The sequence below is a fragment of the Protomyctophum bolini genome, assembly GCF_963924005.1.
Source record: "Protomyctophum bolini genome assembly, chromosome: 18".
Lineage (NCBI taxonomy): Eukaryota > Metazoa > Chordata > Actinopteri > Myctophiformes > Myctophidae > Protomyctophum > Protomyctophum bolini.
In genome coordinates this window covers 16,109,185-16,128,875 of record NC_137879.1, presented here as the reverse complement: position 1 = coordinate 16,128,875, position 19,691 = coordinate 16,109,185, and the positions used below count along the sequence as shown (strand labels likewise).

At 40.7% G+C, this 19,691-nt stretch overlaps 2 protein-coding genes across 3 annotated transcripts; both read right to left on the bottom strand.

Annotated features, from left to right (window-relative positions):
- Window positions 1-172: 172 nt before the first annotated feature.
- Window positions 173-7,874, bottom strand: atxn7l3b (ataxin 7 like 3b). Of its 2 annotated transcripts, none has more exons than XM_080789376.1 (9): window positions 7,743-7,874; window positions 7,121-7,179; window positions 6,757-6,880; window positions 6,444-6,576; window positions 4,886-5,057; window positions 3,734-3,855; window positions 3,624-3,646; window positions 3,176-3,221; window positions 173-1,209 (listed from the first exon to the last, which is right to left on the bottom strand). In XM_080789376.1, the coding sequence occupies exons 3-9, from the start codon at window positions 6,805-6,807 to the stop codon at window positions 1,130-1,132; spliced, it is 627 nt and encodes a 208-aa protein (XP_080645502.1). In that variant the 5' UTR covers window positions 6,808-6,880; window positions 7,121-7,179; window positions 7,743-7,874; the 3' UTR covers window positions 173-1,129. The 2 variants fall into 2 exon arrangements, with proteins under 2 accessions (XP_080645502.1, XP_080645503.1); XM_080789377.1 differs by having other exon boundaries at window positions 3,755-3,855.
- A 195-nt stretch (window positions 7,875-8,069) lies between these two features.
- LOC308333179 (nucleolar transcription factor 1-like) lies at window positions 8,070-19,633 on the bottom strand. The gene is made up of 15 exons (XM_080789375.1): window positions 19,317-19,633; window positions 18,660-18,835; window positions 18,217-18,297; window positions 17,459-17,614; window positions 16,127-16,191; window positions 15,133-15,184; window positions 14,812-14,861; window positions 14,120-14,261; window positions 13,649-13,708; window positions 13,462-13,514; window positions 11,374-11,563; window positions 11,190-11,237; window positions 10,990-11,094; window positions 9,979-10,038; window positions 8,070-9,149 (listed from the first exon to the last, which is right to left on the bottom strand). Exons 1-15 carry the CDS (start codon window positions 19,378-19,380, stop codon window positions 9,096-9,098), a joined length of 1,356 nt encoding a protein of 451 aa, XP_080645501.1. The 5' UTR covers window positions 19,381-19,633; the 3' UTR covers window positions 8,070-9,095.
- Between the last annotated feature and the right edge of the window lie 58 nt (window positions 19,634-19,691).

Sequence of the window (19,691 nt, the reverse complement as noted above, 5' to 3'; positions counted from 1 at the left end):
ACTGCTCTGTAGGCCTTGCAGGTCAATTTGCTTGGTTGTTAATTATGGAAGTAATTCGGATGAGGTACTGACTACTGAGGCTCATTGCTCTCACTGGTTAAACAGGAATCTACACTCGCTGTACATAACATGCACACAAATTGCATTGAGTTGAATTAATAGAACACCATAGCACAGGTAACAAATCATTTATTATGCTAGACAGATGAACAAAACTGAGCCAGGATAGCAGCAATTCAACTATTGGAATATTTACACTATCACATCACACCGAGGATACATTTAACCCTTTACAATGTAAACACAAGATACAAAGACATTTTTTTAATGCTAGAAAACAAGCCCAACGATCCACTGAAAAATGAAACTATATAAACCCGCTTTTCTTAGCAAATACCTGCTTGTAGAGTAAGGTGGGTTTGTTTGCTGAGGGTTTCAAAAGAAATGTGTTTCCACAGGTGAACAACAACTGATAGAGTTCCTTCTCATGTACACTGTATTAATGAATGAATTAATTGGCTGGAGTCAAGATATTGACTGGATGAATGAGAAAATAAAAGACCAACCATTACTCATGATTGTCTGTAATGTGACCACTTATCATAATTCTGTCATTAAAAAGAGACCTGAAAATTGAAATTGTGAGGAAATTAAAGTTGACATAATTCCTAATTACTCTATGTGAACACTTACATGATTAGCTCTTTTATCAGCTGCCACCATCTGGCCACTGTTTGTCTTCCACCTACATCAGTCTCTGTGCAGTGAAAAGCTCTATGGCGCTATTCTTTTATTTTGGACTCCAGCAAATAATATACATAACAAAATTAACTGTAAAGAGAAAAAAAAAAACAATGAGTGTTGGTACAATTAGTTTGTGAAAACAACAAAATGCATCAAGTATACTGTGGAAGGTCTGGACTGCTTCTGCAGAACCGCAAACACCGTAGATGTCACCTAAAACATCAATGTCCATCCATTTAACAAAATAATAATAAAGAGTGAAGTGCTATTGGTCTTCCCCTTTCTGTGTGTGTGTGTGTGTGTGTGTGTGTGTGTGTGTGTGTGTGTGTGTGTGTGTGTCAACATACACATGTGACAGTTTTGTGCGCTTGTGGGAGTTTGTGTGTTACTGGGGGAACGCTTCATCTTTCATCAGCATACGTGGGCTCTCCTGGTTTTCCATACGCCGTCTGGGGCCCATCATGCCTTGGGGGGGGGGGGGGTACAAAGGACTTATTATAACTTCTAGAGACCGAGTACATTCAGTCTCTACCTGACCTGATCAACTGCTATAGACGATCAATGATGAAGCTCAATTCATACTCCCAGTCCCCCGCCACATGACAGTGTTGCTTGCTGAAAAGAACCGTCTTACAAGCCAACAATGCTTCACAAATTGCTTGTTGGTTTGAAAATCTTATGTTCAATCAGTGATTTTCAGCAAGTGACACTATCATAATATAGAGTATAAACTAGAACTGCACTCTGCCGAGTGCATACTTGCTTGTTGCACACTAGTAGGCCATAAATGGCCTACTAGTGCGCAAGCAGAGCGCGCAAGTACTTTCGACCGCTGGAAACTATCACATCTCAGTATCTCTATGAAGGAACGTTTGAAATGTATAATCATTACGTGTAACTATTTGCTACCCAACTACTTTTTTACAGAAAAATGAATCATTGATATGTGATGAAAAAAAAGGTATATAAACTGAATTAAAATATATTATACAGTATAATTATTTTATTACTTATTGTAAATTGTCAATTGTTTTAAATGTATTTCATTTTGTACTATAGTGATATTAATACTAAATCATGATCAGAGTAATATGTGTCTCTAACTTCAATTTCTGTAATAATACTTTCAAATTTGTTGAAATATACATGATCTAAAATACTTCCGAAATCTGTAGTTGGATTTGTATCTCAGTGATGACGTAAGAGAAATGGTCATCTGTGTAATCTGGTCCCACCAGATACCACATTACGTCATCGTTGAGAGCTGGGACCAGAGTACACGGTGTGTATATGTATGACTAGCTCTCAGTGATGACGTAAGAGATATGGTCATCTGTGTAGTCTGGTCCCAGCAGACCAGGCACAGATTTACAAATTACAAATCACATTACAACTACATACAGAGTATGTAGTTGTAATTTGATTAGCAGTATACTGTGGTTACTTGGTTCCAAAAAGTGAAGCCAAGTTTTTTTCAACCGTAAGTCTGTGCCTGGTTTGCTGGGACCAGTTACAACATTACGTCATCCTTGAGAGAGTACATGGTGTGTATATGACGTAATGTTGTAACTTGTAACTGTAACTGTTACAAGTTACAACATTACGTCATATACACACCATGTACTCTCTCAAGGATGACGTAATGTTGTAACTGGTCCCAGCAAACCAGGCACAGACTTACGGTTGAAGAAAACTTGGCTTCACTTCGAAGAGACCAAGCGAAATGATTACTTGCGCGCTCTGCTTGCGCAAGTAATTAGGCTTAAAACACATCAAACAAGTTAAAGCAATCATAATAATAGTCACAACAGCATACTAGTGTGATAATGTGACAGGAATGAAGTGAGGGTTATTTGCAGTCAGGATGTTGGGCCTCACATTTGCCACTGGTCACATCTCTGAATGTGAAACTACAATCCTTACTTCAAGCTGTTATTAGCTACTACCTTCAGTGGCTGTGACACTGTCCTTGTTTTGCTGTGTTTATGGAACAACAGCACTCTTGCCTTCAGAAATACTGAATCAGTTTAATGTAATGGCAACCACAGAATGCAAGGGTACACCAGACTCTTGCCCATTACATGTATACATTATATAGGAATACAAAGAAAGGCCAAAGTACACAGAAAGTGGAATTTTCTATATAAACATGTATTATTGTAAGTATTGATGTTTCTATAGACTATGACAATCATCAACAATAAACTGAAATGTACATAAATAGCATAATATTGTTCCTTTAAACTGAAGTTTGTTTAAACTTGAACAAAGTATCAAATGGGTGGAGCATATTATAATGCATTATGGGGAAAAACTGCTAATATAACTTAAAATGCATTGTTGAACCGACATTGAAACAACAAAAGGTAATTAAAATAAGATCAAAATCAACCCTCTATTGTTGTACAAAACTACAGACAATTTAACTTACCACTTTTATGCTTAAATGATTTGGATCTTCTAGGTGAGTTTGGATTCTGAGGTAGGAAGAGAAGCGAACAGTTCAAATACTAAACAAAACAATGTGCAAACAGTTTTTTTGTGCAAACATTTAGAGGAATACAACATTGTTGTGTATTTAATATAGTTAGATTCATGGTGATTTCGAAAATGCATTTGGCATTATAACCCTAAGAGAACTCTTAAGCCGACTTAAGAGTTCTCTTAGGGTTATAATATCTTGGTTGTCTACAGAAGGAATGGCATTATTCTTTCACACTCCGGCTTTGATGTGATGCTGGATACATGACAGGGCAAAGGATTTCATTCTGCAGTAAACTGGGGCAACTAGATAAAGCTGTCATCGAAAGGCAATGCAACATTCCCCAGATCAAAGGACGCACTGTGCCAACAGGCTTTTTCAGTGAACATGACAGTACCTTGTCAGATTTCCTTTTCTTGGCTGTAAAAGAAAAACACCATAAGTTTAGATTTCGGCAACAGAGATATGGATGATATACACATGAAAGAAAAAAAGAAAAGGTGTTACCTTTGTTGGTGTTGGCATTACCTTTCTTTTCTGCACCATAAGACCAATCATTGTCATTAACGTCATCATTATCCTCTTGGTCACTCTCAGACTTATTGTTGGTGTTATTACCAGTGACTATTCTGTAGAGAGCAAGAGAGAGAGGAGAGGGGAGGTGACGCAATGACTCAGCAATAATCAGCTATAACATGATAAGGCATGATTATGATTTCAATTGTATGTTTTTTGTTTACAACTGCCACGTCCTGATTTTGAACATTCATATCTGAATTATACATAAATGATGCATGGCTCTATAACAGGCAAGTGCAACTGCAGCAATTTCCCTCTGCATGCTTTGACTATCAATCGCCGTCACGAAGTCAAACACGGACACAGCAGCAACAACAAATAAAATATACATTCATGAGAAGCAGTATACCTCTGCAACACTGACCGTGCCAGAGTTGCATATCGTTGCTGTCAGGCAGAAAGCTTGTATCTCCATATTTTCAATGTTTTTTATCATAACGTAATGCACTAAATCTTGTAGATTTTCATGCTTACAGTGAAAGTGGATAAGGCTGTGGGGTTTATAGATATTTAACCAATAAGTTAAGTATTTAAAAGAGATTGTGACTAAATGCATTGGATCCATTAGAATATGCCAGATAATTGATCTATCCATTATATAAACTAGAGCGGTGCCCATTGGGCACTGGCCTACTTGGAACGATGCAAGTTGGAAATGCATAGCCCACCCAGTTATCACTTGCGCAACAGAGCGAGCAAGTACTGTGGTCGGCTTGTCCGAAAGTGTGGTATGGTATGCATGGTTATAATTGGCTGTTGATGGTGACTTAAGATACGTGAATTAAGATACGTTTCAATGTTCGGTGGGTAAAAGGTAACGTACAGTATAGTATGTATGTATGTGTGTGTGGGTAAGAATGGTGGTCCCTTATTGGCTGTTGATGGTGACTTAACTAAGGTACGCTTCAAGGTAGGTATATACGGTCAATAACGGGTCTAAAGGATTCAGAACAGCAGTTGCAATAGACATTAGTTAGTAGCAGTACTTGCGTGCTCTGCTTGCGCAAAAAAATATATAAAATAAAGGCGAAAGCCAAAAAAAAAAGAAACATTTAGATATATTTTGGTCTGCTGATGTACCTGCGGTTGGCTATGCGGCTACTGTTGCGTCCCATGCCCAAGCATTTCTCCAGGTGAGGAGCGAAGCGCGAGGCAGCGATGCTGCGGCTGCAGTTGGGACAAACACACTCCTTGTTCTTCCACTGGTTGTACACCTGGCCGAACACATCCACCCCTGGCTGGTCCACTATTTCTGGAGGTTTGAAAAGGATGGTGCAAAAGCATTCAAATACTACCCACCTCTCTCAACCCTGTAGCCACATCTAACAAAATATTTTATATAGCTATATATATTTATTTTCTTATTGAGGGGTGCTAGCCCCTCCTATATACAGGTTTAATGTTTGTCTTTAGTTCAATGTTTGTTTGGTAAGCGCCACTGACAATGAAGGGAAAATTCATGTCATATTGTCTCTTTATTGTTAATGGCGTTTTAATGTTTGTGTTGGCACTGTTTGTTTTCCATCATCATTACATAATATATTAGCGCCCCTCACTTCACACAGGTGTTATTTTTTTAAACTATAGTGCAGTGAGCCAGGCAAGTTTGTTTCTGCAGCCTGCTGACCTTTTTTGAGGGGCACTAGGCACTCCTATTCCCACTTGCCCAGCTTTGTGTGTACCAAATTTGAGACGATTTGATTGGCTAAGCACCTCCTACGCCCATCTTTGTGTGTTTGTGGGTGGCAGGGGCTCAGGTGTAGAGCGCCTGTAGAGCTGGATGGGAACCGTGAGGTTACCAGTTCGATCCCGTGCTCTACCAGAGTTAAGTGTCCTTGAGCAAGACCCTGAACCCCTAATTGCATCCGATGTGCAGATTGGTGCCTTGCATGGTTTCCACCCCCATCGGTGTATGGGTGAATGTAATGCACAATCTATGAAAAGCACCTTGAATAAAGGCGTTATATAAATTGACCAAATTTTAGATGATTTGATTGGCTGAGCACGGAATGTGATGTATACTGATGTTTGACGCTAAGAGCGCCCCTCACTTCACACAAGTGTGATTTTTTTCTCTTTTTGAGTGGCCCCTCCTATGCCCAGCAGCCTGTGTGTCTCACAGAATGTAATGATTTGATTGGCTGAGCACGGAATGCGATGATGTATGATGATAAGAGCCCTCTCGAGTCCTCACTTCACACTATTGTGATTTTGAAATCTATGATTACTATTAGTATTTTTCTTTTGCAGCCCTTAGCTGTTATCCCATTTATTTGTATCTGTCCTGTTTCTTTCCTTACTGCTGAACTGCCACTGGTAACTTAATTTCCCCTGTGGGAAATATCTACTGTTTGTATATTGCTATGGCTAAATGATGTCTCTACTTACACCAGACTGAGGTACTAAGACCAATACATCTACAGGTATTTGATATTGTGATGTTATTTGACATTTTCCCCTGATTATCCTTTAGACTGCAATTTGTTGAAGCTTGTACAGACAATAACTTCACCCACACACCTGTGGACTTGTGATGCGACAACAAACTTGAAATAATACAGGCCAGAAAGGGTGGTAGGTAGGAGTAATTGAATGTGCCCTTTAGATTAGCAGGCACACGCAATGTCTTTGCGCTTACCAAAGTCCCTCATGCTTTCTTGGTCCGTGTCATCCAGGAAGAAGTAGCCTTGTTTGACAGCCCTGTGGACCTCAAAGCACAGGCCCAGGCACGCATCCTCCACCAAGTCAGACAGGATGTCCTGAGCTAGACTCTGGCAGGCAGACAGCCAGTCGAGAGCCAGGGGAGGAAACATTTGGAAGTTATACCAACAACACTAGAACCGGGTTGAAACATTTAGGATCATTGCCATTACACAGTCAAAAAACATTGTGTTATTGTTGCACAACTTGCCACTCGTTCAATTTGTATGCAACAGCTCTGCACACTGTACCTCCAGTTTGCTGTTGTCCAGGCTGGACATTGAAACCTCCTCCATTTTCATTTGCCAGAACTACAAGATCAGCCAACACTGCTGTGGTCATGCTGTAGCGCAGCAAGCATTGGCCAAGGCAGGGCTGAAGCAAGAGAATAGCAGATAGACAGTTAACATAATTGTAGCGTAAACAAAATGGTCAGACAGTGTACAGTGTACACTCACGGGGGTTCATTTAGCTGTAAGAGAGTACAAATGGGTAAACCCCTTAGCCATTTGCGAGTGTGTACAAAATGGAACCAAATTGCCTATGTGCTGTACTGTCATAACACTGAGGATTTTAGTGTGTAGGTGCGTGGTCTGTGAAACGTGATGTACTTACAAACTGCACGTTAAATACTGCGAGGGAGTGGATTCCAGACTCTCCACGTTTATAACCTTCTAATAACACAAAAGAATGAGAAGTTAGATCGCTGTCACAGAACTGCATAATTTCTGTCGAAACACACCAGCGCCGACATCGCACACAATTCTCGTTAAACAGATGACTATATTGCTAATAATGTCTGATGACAAAAGTAGCTTAGCTAAAATCTTGCTAAACAAAACAAAGAGCATGGCCATTGATGGACAGGCTACATGAAACATATACGCCAAGAATAGACACACGTTAAAATGGCAACATATGTATTTTGCGTGTAACCCGGCAAGCAAACAGGGATCCAAACGATTTACATAACTGTTTGAAATGTGTCCAACCGAGTCGTTCGTTACATTAAGAGATCAGTTACATTGTAGCAGATCAGTGAATTGGTTTTGTTTGACTCAAAGCTTGTCCAACACACAACCCTGTCGTAGGCTACAACACTGCTGCACTGCGGCTGTTCGGACAACTCTCTCCCCACATCAAACGACGCTTATATCACTAGAGTCTAGATCCGAACAATCCATGAAATAACATTATAAGGTCGCATTTCTGCAGATTGGTAATTGTGTTTATTTACCTAATTCGGCAAGCATCCATCTTTATACCAGAGTTCAGGCAGTAGCAATCGATCGCTACACGGGTCGGGGTTTATGCTGTAATGCTCCAGATCTCCTCAGTGAACTCCAGCAGTCAAGCGCATGCATTTGATCATCCAGACAGACTGCTCACGTGACCTGATATTCGTCCGCAGTAGCTTTTGTCATTACCGGTACTTTGTATAGACTTGTTGTATCACCTGAAAACGACTTGGATTCATGTCATAATAAACTGTGGCTGTGAATGTGACTAAATCGTTTCAACGATTCAACTAATCACACCATACAAGAAATTATTACAAAAGCCAGTCTTTGTTTATTATATCATACAAATGTACATTTGGATATACTTAAAAAAGTTCCACATTCAGTTTATTTATACCCCTGAAACAAATGAAAGTGAGCTGAAAAGCAAGTCATTTCACGAACATAAAACTGCTTGATCGATCAAGCAATAATCATGGCACATTTCTCATACAGTCACTAAACCCAAATAACGGATTTTTAACTAAAATATATATTTTTTGCCTGTGAAGAACATATAGCCTAAATAAAATTACGTTTAAAATTAGGACAATGGCCACTTGAAAATCTTGAATATTTTTAAGGCGCACCCATTTCACCTGAACACTTAACACGGCCCCCCACCAAACTTGAAAAATGCTGTCTTTTGTTTTTATACTAACTAGAGCGGTGCCCAACGGGCACCGAGTGCCTACTTGGAGCAATGAAAGTTGGAAATGCCCAGTAATCTAGTAAGAGAGTGGCGACACTAGCATTGACTCCCATTGTAACAATGGAATGCAGAAGTGCTCATTTTATCTCAATGAGATAGTTCCAATGTTTGGAACTATATAGCCCATAGCACCCCGCTTTGTGGAAAGATCAAACCGTGTCACCACTCTCTTACTTCTGGAAATGCCATGCCCCACACAGTTATGTGTGTGTCCCATTTATGCCCATATGTGGAGTTCTTTGTCAGGCATGCCCAATAATGGAGTCTATGCAGATATCAGATAACATTGTTATGTTAGAATAGGCCAGCTCCTTATATGGAGATATAGGGGTGATCAGGTCCAGAGCCCAGGCAGAGGCTTTTGCGCTTGTTCTGGACCAACCGGATATCCGAACGGGGTGAATGGTTCTCGAGTTACGTGGATTACGTACGGAGACTTGGTGTCATTTATAGATAGATATTTGTTTAGGCCTATGGTATATTAATGTTATATCATTAATGGAGACTGATGTAGATGAAGGAGAAGAAGCACTTCTCCCAAAATCAAAGTCCACTTCTGAACAGTTGGTGCGAAGGGATCTCCATCATGTCCGTTATGTTAGCAGGCCTCAAACATCATCCCATCCTCTTCCTCCTCCTCATCATCCTCATCCTATGTATCAACAGAACCAACATTATTGATCATAAAAAAACAATAGAATCAATATAAATGAGACCCTGCTTCTTGGTTATTTGATTAGCCTTAAAGGGTAAGACCACTTTTTTTGAGGTTTGGGTTGTGTAGTTACTTTGCCATGATGCAACTCCAAATGTGGACAATAAATAAGAAATAACTGCTCCAGTGATTAGAAATTGATAATTCAAAATATGCTCCTCATTGACTTACATTGTAGCTAAAACAGCTCTCAAAGTCACTCTTTTAGTATGTAAACAAACAGAAACAATGTTGATTCAGACAATATAGAGCATCACCAAAACTCATGTAGTTTTATTTTTTCATAAAAATGTTATCTTCCTGTTGATTTGTCCATTTTATTGGGAAGAAAACCCGGACTGGATCCGTGGATCCGGATCCAGATCTTCAAATAGTAAAATCAACAGGAATCTAACATTTTTATGAAAAAATAAAACTGCATGAGTTTTGGTGATGCTCTATATTGTCTGAATCAACTTTGTTTGTGTTTGTATACGTACTAAAAGAGTGCCTTTGAGAGCTGTTTGAGCTACAATGCAAGTCAATGAGGAGCATATTTTGAATTGTCAATTTCTAATCACTGGAGCAGTATTTTTTTATTTCTTGTCCACATTTGGAGTAGCATCATGGCAAAGTAACTACACAACCCAAACCTCAAAAAAAGTGGTCTTACCCTTTAAGATTAAGTTGGTTATTGATTTTAAGTGTCAGTTTCTATATAGAGGTCGTATGTTCAGATGTTTTTCCAGCCCGTTGCAAAATGGAGGCAGTGTTTTAATATTCTAACCTCGGTTGACTCATACTCTTCATCGTCACTGCTGCAGCTGTAGTCCTCATCTTCTGAATCCTATGAGAGATGTTAAACAAATTAACATGATGTGTTGTGGTGTTGTGGTGCAGAATTGCAAAAATACCAATACAATACCTGTTGTCAGAGTACTCGCTGTACCCAGTGCTGTACCCGTTACCACAGTACTAATAACATACGTGCAGACAGTTAACAGACAGCCGCCATTTTTTTGTTCTTGACAACCGTTTGACAGCACACCACGGCAAGTTTGAAGTAAATTGGTCGAATGGGATGTGATGGGAGATGCATGGTCTTGGTCTTGACACGTCAAAAGCCACGTCTGTTAACGAAAAAAGTACCAAAATCGTGGCACTGTCCCTTACATTATTCATGTGGATCCCCATTGACACATCAACTGATTGACATTCACATACCGATTGGTCTGATTTGTGTATTGATTAACACATAGGACGAGTATAACTGTCATATCATTGAATTATGCCTGATACAGAGGACGAGCAGGCTCGTCTCGAGGCGTTTGATATCGCTACAACATTGCCTCGCTACGTTTCATTTTTGGAAACGCTCTGGTTGCTAAGCAAGGTTGCCATGGCCCCGCCCACACGGATTTTCTTTGTCAATAGCCATTCGCTTCTGTTTTAGGCCGCGTCTTTGAAGGCCTTTTTCTCAGAACCTAATGCGCTGTCCGTGGTGTTGAACAGATTGGCGATGTTCGGAGGTCTTTTCTGATTATCTGGTGAGCGTGATTTTAGCTCAGTAGCATTAACGCGAATATTTTAGCATTCAAGATAAGACGCCAAAACCAGATGCGCTTCATAGTGGAATAGCCTAAAATCACTCAGCACCACCACTTTTGGCCACCAGGCGGCACTCAATGTGTTTGGGAGCAGCATTATACTGTGCGGACATGACCCGTCTTTACTTAAATGTTTTTTGGACATGCACTACGGCTGAAGAGAGTTGTCCTACTACATATTTTCAACTTACAGATGGTATGTTCAAGTTCTCGTTTTCAGCTTTTTCAGGAGCCCTTTTTCTTTTTGGTCTGCTTTTCCTCATTGCCTCTATGTCCAAGTCAATGATTTCACAATTCTGCAAAAAATAAGTCAAAAGAACATTTTAAGAAAATACTTCATGAAAACCATTGCAAACAACAGTATCATGAAGTGCTGTGCTAGTAATGTTACCTGGGGTTTATGTTTGCGGTACTCAGTCTTCTTCTCAGGTGACAATTTCTGAAAAATTGTGTCAGTAAAAGATCAGAAAACGCTGATAAAGATGTAGCTCTATCTACAAGCTTGTAGATCAACTATTTTTTGCAATTTGACATACAACTAAGTATAAGTGGTTAACGTGGCTTGTATACAATACCTCAAACCATTTCTTCAGCGCCACAGTGTACTTCATGAAGCTGTCCGCAGCCATGTTGCGGTAGTGTGTCTTGTCAGTTAAACAGAGAGCCTGCCACAATGGACTAACCACGCTTAATCGCTTTGTTATCTCTGGGACCTCAGCCTTCAGGAGGTCCATATGCTCTCTGCAGAACAATACATGGCCTGATCTGTGTGAAGGAAAGATGATTAAGATAAGATGATTAAGATAAGATTAGGCAGGGGGGCACGGTGGCGCTGTTGCCTCACAGCTAGAAGGTCCTGGGTTCGATTCCCACTGGGGATGGCCCTGTTAAGGCAACGACACTCATAATTAAAAAAATAAAATAAACAAATATTTACAGTGCTCTACATGTGCTGTACATCTCAGTAATTATGGTCGGAGTGGATTATTATCAATATCAGTTGAGAATGAGGGGGTCAGTACATTTTTCAATGCATCATCATCATCATAATCTTTCGACCGCGTCGAGATCAGGGATTCCACAATGCTACGCCAAACTTCCCGGTCCTTCATTGCCACCCCCAGTTCCTGCCTACTGAAGCACCGGTCCTTCAATGCCACCCCCAGTTCCTGCCGACTGAAGCATGTGTCCCTAGCAATGACATCAGGGAACGACAGCTTTCTACCTCTGGTCCGCCCTGAGGCAGGACTCCAGAGAAGAAGGGAAGATATAACCTCATTGTCAGCACTGTAGCAGTGGCCGGCAAACTGCGCTCTTCTGGATCGGACCAGTGAAGAAACACGGGGAAGGTTGCCGTATATTAGATTAGTCGATGGGTGGCTCTTCCAAGACAGATTTTGCGCTCTCATTAGAAGGCGGTGTAACTTAAGTGCCATCCAACCGATTATCTTGTTTCTTTGAAAGTGTCCATGTCTCGGAGCCATAGAGTATAATCGACTCAACGGTCGTCCTAAATATTTTTACTTTTAACATCTTACTAAGCTGGGATGACCAGATCTTATGCATGTCATTGCAGGCTGACCAGGCCATACCCTTCCTAGTTTGAAAGTCCTTTTGGGAAGAAGATATATATGAACCCAAATACTTGTAGTCATCAACCCGTTTCAGAGGAGTGTTGTTAAGTGTTTTTATAATGTGGTTATTGTTGGATTTGCATATGTTTACGTATTCAGTTTTCGTCTCGTTGAGATAAAGACAAACACAGTTTGAGGCCTGCTCAAGAGACTAAAGGAGAGCCCGAGTGTATTCCAATGATTGACTGATAAGCGTGATGTCATCAGCGAAGTCAGTGTCGGTTAGGTATTTAGCAGGATGACGAGAGCTTCTCCTAGGTTTGTAGTTGGTAGCCCTTATCATTGATAGTATCAACTGACATACGAAGAACATAATCAACAACAATAATACATAGGAAACAGGGCAAGTGTGTCACCTTGGAGAATGCCAGCAAGGATGGGGAATGATACAATAGACCCCCTGGGAGTGCAACGCCTACCGCAGTGCTTACCGCACAACTTAGTTACCCAAGCTGTGCTACTCAGGTTAACAGTTTGACTGCGGGATTAAATAATCATATTCCGCAAGGTTAGTTTTTCACTAACCTTTGAAGAACCACCAACGACATCATCATCAGAACGACATCATCAGAACGACATCATCGTTCTGTTTTAACGAAAATCCGCCTTAAATGGTGTGATCGCTTGTCATCGTGTTGAAAAAGAATCCAAATTGCTTATTTACAACAAAGAGGAGGAACGTTCCTGTTGCGCGCCGCCCAGAAGCCTTAGCAAGCCAGTGCAACTGATCTTTTTCCGGTGACGTCATCCGAACGCGTCACATATCCCACTCTGTCCGATGGAAACCGCATAAGCAAATTAAACAATGAAAACATAACGGGAGGGGAAGCTGTTCTTTATCAATTACCTTGTGTAACTCGTGAATGGGAGGGAAAGTGTTAAGTTGGCGGTGCCCAGGATCGAACCCATGAACCTGCAGTTCAAAGGCAAGTGCTATACTGACTGACTTAGCCCGACACAAAGGAGCCAAGTATAAATCAGGCTTCAGGAAGCATTTGAAATGCTCCGATATGATTCAGTTATACTCACTGTGTCGGCTTCTTGGGTTCATTTGGGAACATTTCTGCAAGCATGACAGAGTTCTGTAAGAGCAACAGAAATGTTTGAGAAATGAATTTGAAGCAACAGAGCAGTATTAGTACACATTAGTACACAAGTCAGTTTCAGATTTGTAATGTAAAAGTGAATACTGGCAGATGAGAGGATGCTTTTTTACCTCACTTTTCTTAACTCTCCAGCCCTCAGCGCTTATATCCTGCTGGTATTCATTTTTCATCTAAAAACAAAGTAAGCAGTAATACATTAGTGTTATATGCTATGTGATGATGAATTGGAATAAAGGTCAAGATGTGAAACGAGTAACCTGCTTTATTGTGCTTTCTCTGTATGTGTTTGATATGGTTTCACACACTAATTCTCAAAGTGGGATCGGGGTCCAAGCAAAATGAGGAACAGTCTAAAATATCCAATTTTCCATCTCACAATGAGACGCTGTACAACATGTTGTGAGCTTTGAGATTGGCTATTTTCGCTATTAATTAAAAATAAATTAAAAGCAAATATTTTCGAATTGGGGAACTTGGCACAAAATCTTTTCCAAATACTCCCTCTTGGCCCGGCAGAGATATTAAGGTTTTGGTTTTCAAGCAGAAGTACACCATGTTTGAGAACCACTAGTTTGACAAACCTGTCTGAAGCGCTGGTGATACTGGGCTTTCGTTCCCTTATCCATTTCTCGCCAGCGCTCGCCACACACAACAATGAAATTTGAGTTGGTGATGCCCTTCCTGGCAGCCCACTGATCCTTACAGAAGAGGGTGTAGCTATTGCTAAACCCACACAAATAGAAATGTTGAGTTATCCATTATCAGTTAATATTAATTCATAATCAACAGAAATGGACAGAGTAAACACTTTTGTTGACAGTGGTGTTAGTACACTTTAATTCTGTGACAGTGAATGCTACAAAGTTTTGGCTAACCCAGATGTTCTCAATCTATGGATCGGGACCTCAAGTGGGGTCAAGGGAAGGTGAGAGTGCACAACTGAAAAAAAATTGAAAAAAGAAGGTGCCTACTAGACATGCAGAGTCCCTGTGGATGCTACAGTGCAAGGGCTCATTTCCAAACACAGAAAAAGCAGGGAAAACTGAATGTCCCTGGATTTCCGGTGTCCACTCTAGGCGTTATTAACTCTATGGATAGGGCATGCATTTTCAACTTGCATCGTTCCCAATAAGGCCGGTGCTCTGGTCTAGTAACTAAAATATACAAATAATTACTGCTATTTTTCAACAGAATAATGTATACAAATAGCGATTATCTCAAATAATTGAAATATGTCAAATAATTGCGAGCAGGCAATGATGCAATGACTTACGGAGGAGGTTTGACAGGCGTGGTTGGTTTAGTTGCCTCCTTATCTGCAGACTGTTGATTCAATATAAAATTATTATACATTCAGGGAGACAACTTGGGAGCAATTATGAACATTCATGTGTATCTCTATGAGTGTTGTGAGCTTGTACTGTGCGGAACACCAACGTATGCTGGTGTATAAATTAGGCCTTATAGGAAGATGTCCTGACTTGAGTGTAATCCAAGTTGCTCTATTGAAATGTCCACTGAAGTTTTAATATGAATCTGATCATAATAATACGTACAAGCGATGGATTACTTTGGATGACTTTGTCATACTTACACATTTTTTATCAGGTACACCACTCTTTTTCTCTTTACCGTAGTACTGCCTCCTGAAAGATAAAAGCTTTGAATGAGATGAGATGTACTTTATTATCCCCGGAGGGAAATTGATACGCTACAGCAGCATAATGTAAAAATACAAACAGAACACAATTGGACATAATCACAAGACCACAGACTTCAGACACAGGACCATAAGCATTGGGGGAGAAAGTCCTTATGTGTTGTATAGTCTGATGGTGGTTGGCAGAAAGGAGAGTCTATAGCGCTCCATGTTCATTCTCGGAGGGAAGGTGAGCTAATGGCTAAAGGAGCTCACTCTGTCCTGTAAGTCACCATAGAGTGGGTGGGAGAGGTTAGCCAGCATGAAGATCAGTTTGTCCCCAATTCTCCTCTCTGCAGCCCATCCATCCTGAGGCCCACCACAGAACTGGCCTTCTTTGTGATCTTGTTCAGCTCCCAGGCCTTAATACCCCCACCCCAGCATACCACTGCATAAAATAGAATGCTGGCTACCACGGAATGATAGAACATTTTCAGTAGCCTGCTACACACATTAAAGGACTTGAGCCTCCTCAGGAGGTACAGTCTGCTCTGTCCCCCAGGTGTTTGTTCAGGTGGACACGAGGAACTTGTAGGAGTCGACAATTTCAACCTATTCCCCCTGGATGGTGACGGATACTGGGGTCGTCCTTTTGCTCTGCCTCGTGTGAGTCGTGTCTATCACCAGCCCTTTGGTCTTCTTGATGTTGAGAAGGTGATTCTGTTCAGCCCAGCTGATGAAGTTCTCCACCACACCTCTGTACTCTGTGTCATTGTCTTCAGTTATACAACCCACAATGGAGTCATCCGTAAACTGAATGAATGTGCATAACCTACAAGACTACACAGCACGATCCTGAGTGTTGTACCTCACAAATTGGCATAGAATGATAGAATGAAGAACACAGACAGACAGAAAGCACTGCAACACCGACAAGACATTTGTTTACCTGAAAAGCTTCAGCTTGTCTTCATATTCTTCGCTGTAACGTTTAAATTCATTTATATATTTCTCCTATGGTCAAAAATAGGGAAAAAAAGGTTTTAATGCCCTAGTTAAAATCCTAGAGAATATAGAGCAGTGTTTATACAGGGATTAGTAAAGAGTGAGTGACACATTAAGTGGAGTAACATTTGGACAAGGTTGTGAGCATCCAATATGTAACACAAACACAATAACTTTGAAAACATGTTTTGAGTTTTTATGTTCAATACAGGACATTTTTGATTGAGCTTTTCTAGTGGTGTCAATATATGATGCGAGATATGCCAAATTAGCCTACTGACAACCATACAGTGTTGTCCCTGAACACATTCAAAGAACGATTGTTCACGAACACGCTCATATTTTGAGTGAACATGAACATGAACTGTACTGTATCACGTCATTGTGAACGTGTTCATTTCTGGCGTGTGTGAACGTCACTTTCTCACGTTCAACTTCGTTCAAGAGTGAGTGTTTCCATAGAGCCGTCCTTGCGAAATCCCCGGCACTAAAACACACCCTCCTTAAACAGTCCCTAATATCTAGCGTCATACAACGTGTCCCGTGCTGAAAATAGCTGATCTACTGTACAAGCTCACAACGCCACGCACTGTGAGCTTGCAGCTATTATCAGCACACGGAAAGGAAAGGAAAGGTACTATGTTTACCCAGGGTAACTGGACTAAGCTCAAGAACTTGTTTACAGCCAGGCCCTGCTCATAGAACATTTCATGGTAGAGGTTCAATGCCTTGTCCAAGGGCACTTCAGCGGTGGTCATTTTAACGTGCCGGTCCGGTGATACGAACTAGCGACCTTCCGATATCAAGACCGCTCCGCAAACCGTTCGGCCACCGCTGCCTCTAAAGATATGCAGGCTGTGGGCAGCTTTCACAAGTTGGCCCATAAAAACAAGAACAAGGATTAAGAATTTGGTGGCATTTCACATTGCAAAAGAGAAGAATTAATTTGGACTTCATTCCCAATAGGAATTTTATATGGCTGTGGCCATATGGCTGTGGCAATAATGTTGAAAAAAAAGAACGAAAAAGAACTATAAAAGACCATGAACTCTGGTTCCAAACTTTGAATGATGAACTATGAACTGAACAAGTTCATTTTAAAAATGTTGAACTGTGAACTGAACTAGTTCATAAAGAAAAGAGCTTTCCCAACACTGACCATAAACAAACACATTTTCACTTTCCAAGTCATGTCGCGCCTGTCGGATGCAATGCCAGCTCAGAACCTTCAAAAATGTCTCTAGCATTACCCTCTTCGCCTTATATAAAATGGTACCTTTTTTTCTGGTGGAAGCAGTTTGTACTTTTTATTCACTTTCTTCATTAGCTCACTGAATTTTAGGTGTGGGAATTTCTTCTTAAAGCTGGCCTGTTTCTCCTTAAAAAAGATGCTGTTCGGAGGCATGGGTTTCTTTGGGTAGCAAGGATGTATCTGCAGAAGAAGGCATAAATGTACAGAATCTGTGTAGTATTCACAAAACGTATTCTGGATATTCCCCATCATACAAACGTAAAGGTGGTTGCACACTGGGCACGTTTTTCGGAAAACCAATGGAGAAACACAGCTAAAAATCCGAAAAACGTGCTCGGTGTGTGGGGACCTTAAGTCAAATTATTTTTGCATGTTACGTTGTACAATGGATCACTGCAATGTCTTCAGTGTGCTAGAGCTAGAACAGTGGTTCTCAAACTGGTCTGTGTCAAGGACACTCAAATGTATAGTATTTAGCCATGTACACACCCTTCTGAATAGATTTTATTTTCACAATTTCCCTCGATTTTTCTAAAATAGCTAATTCACAAGCTCACAGTGGTCGCATCATGATGGGTTGTAACTAAGCTTGGATATCTGCTAGTTTCGCATATCCAAAATATAAAATGGGTAAAGTGGCTAGACTGCTCCTCATTTAGCTGGGGATTCCTTTGAGAACCACTGTGATAGAAGACATTGACCATGACTTTTAGTTGTCGGCTTTACGAGACAAGCACTCTTATTCATACTTACATACTTATTCTCAGTGATATTTTCCTTACCTTATAGTTCTTGGTATTATCATTACTTATGGCGTCGTCTGCTTCGTCAATGAGGTCTGGGAGTGTTCGAACCTTGCGAATCTAAATATTTGAAAAATAGCAGTAGGTCACACACACACACACACACACACACACACACACACACACACACACACACATATATATATACATAATATATCACATACAGTAGTACATGAATTTTAGATAACCAATATTGGTAGCCAGATGTATCTGCAGTAGGCCTATGTACTGTATCAGGGATTCTGGGTAATATATATTTTTTAACATTCTAAGCAATGTCATGGTTTCAAACCATTGTGCGAAATTGATAACTATTTATAAGACTGATTCCAAAGTCAGAATATCGTTATTCTAATAACTAATTTTGAAGTGGCTACTATAGTCACACTAATTTAAACAACATGGAACAAAGTGTTGCTTACCTTCTGTGAAATCTGTTTCCACTTATTTTTGCATTCTTCAGGAGAGTATGGATGAAAAGCCACAAGGCTCCAATCCATCCTCATCTGTGCCTGGTTGTATGCAGACTTTCGGTAGACACCAGGGATGTTCTCTTTAATGGCATTCAGGAGCTTCTGGAGGTCTTCTGTGCTCCAGTCTATGTTCAAAGAATGGACAAGATGAGATGTAGGCTACCATGTCATAAGGAGCTCACCGTTTTGTTTATCCATGTCAAGGACCCCCAAATTAATATGTATTTGGCTGCAGACCCCAATTTTCTATTTGCAGATCAGTTCTCAGTTCCGGTCTAGAGCCAGCCTACTGGATCCGGTAATTATTAGTCTCGCGTTACCAGACTGTTGCCTCCGCGATTTCCAAACGCTTCATCATACAGAGATTGTGGAATAGTTGTCTGGCTACGCGAGACTAGGTAATTATCATATAGGGCCTACAGTGTAGGCCCTATATGATAATTACCTATATTATAATTTGTGTAGGCCCTACACAAATGCATGCAATCACACAACTGTTTCCGTGTCCGCTCCGCCTCTAGTCCGGAACTCAGACTGTACGCACAACAACAAACACGGCAACATGCAAACACAGCAACATTACAACCCAGTCAGGACGCCACATACCTTGTCCTTCTTCAGTCTCCATTTGAGAAACGTCATCCTCATTGTCGTCACTCATTGTCCCCATAGAACAAGTAAAGCAGTAGTGTGGTGGTGAAGACTGGAACGGCCGCTGGGTTCCAAGTTATTTGAAGTTAAACTAAGCACTGTCGCTGAGTCGGGAGCTAGCGTGCTTTATCGCCCCCAAAACGTGGCGTTGCTGTTTAATAAACAGCAGGCAGACACCACGTTGCAATTCACACGATCAAGCCAAACTGGTGTGGAAGCAGAACAACTAATTATTGCTTGAATGACGATAACACAGAAACCGGTGGGATATAAACAAGAAAGTCTCCACGTTTTGAAGGCGAGTGCCTACTACTGCCCAAAAAAGGAGGC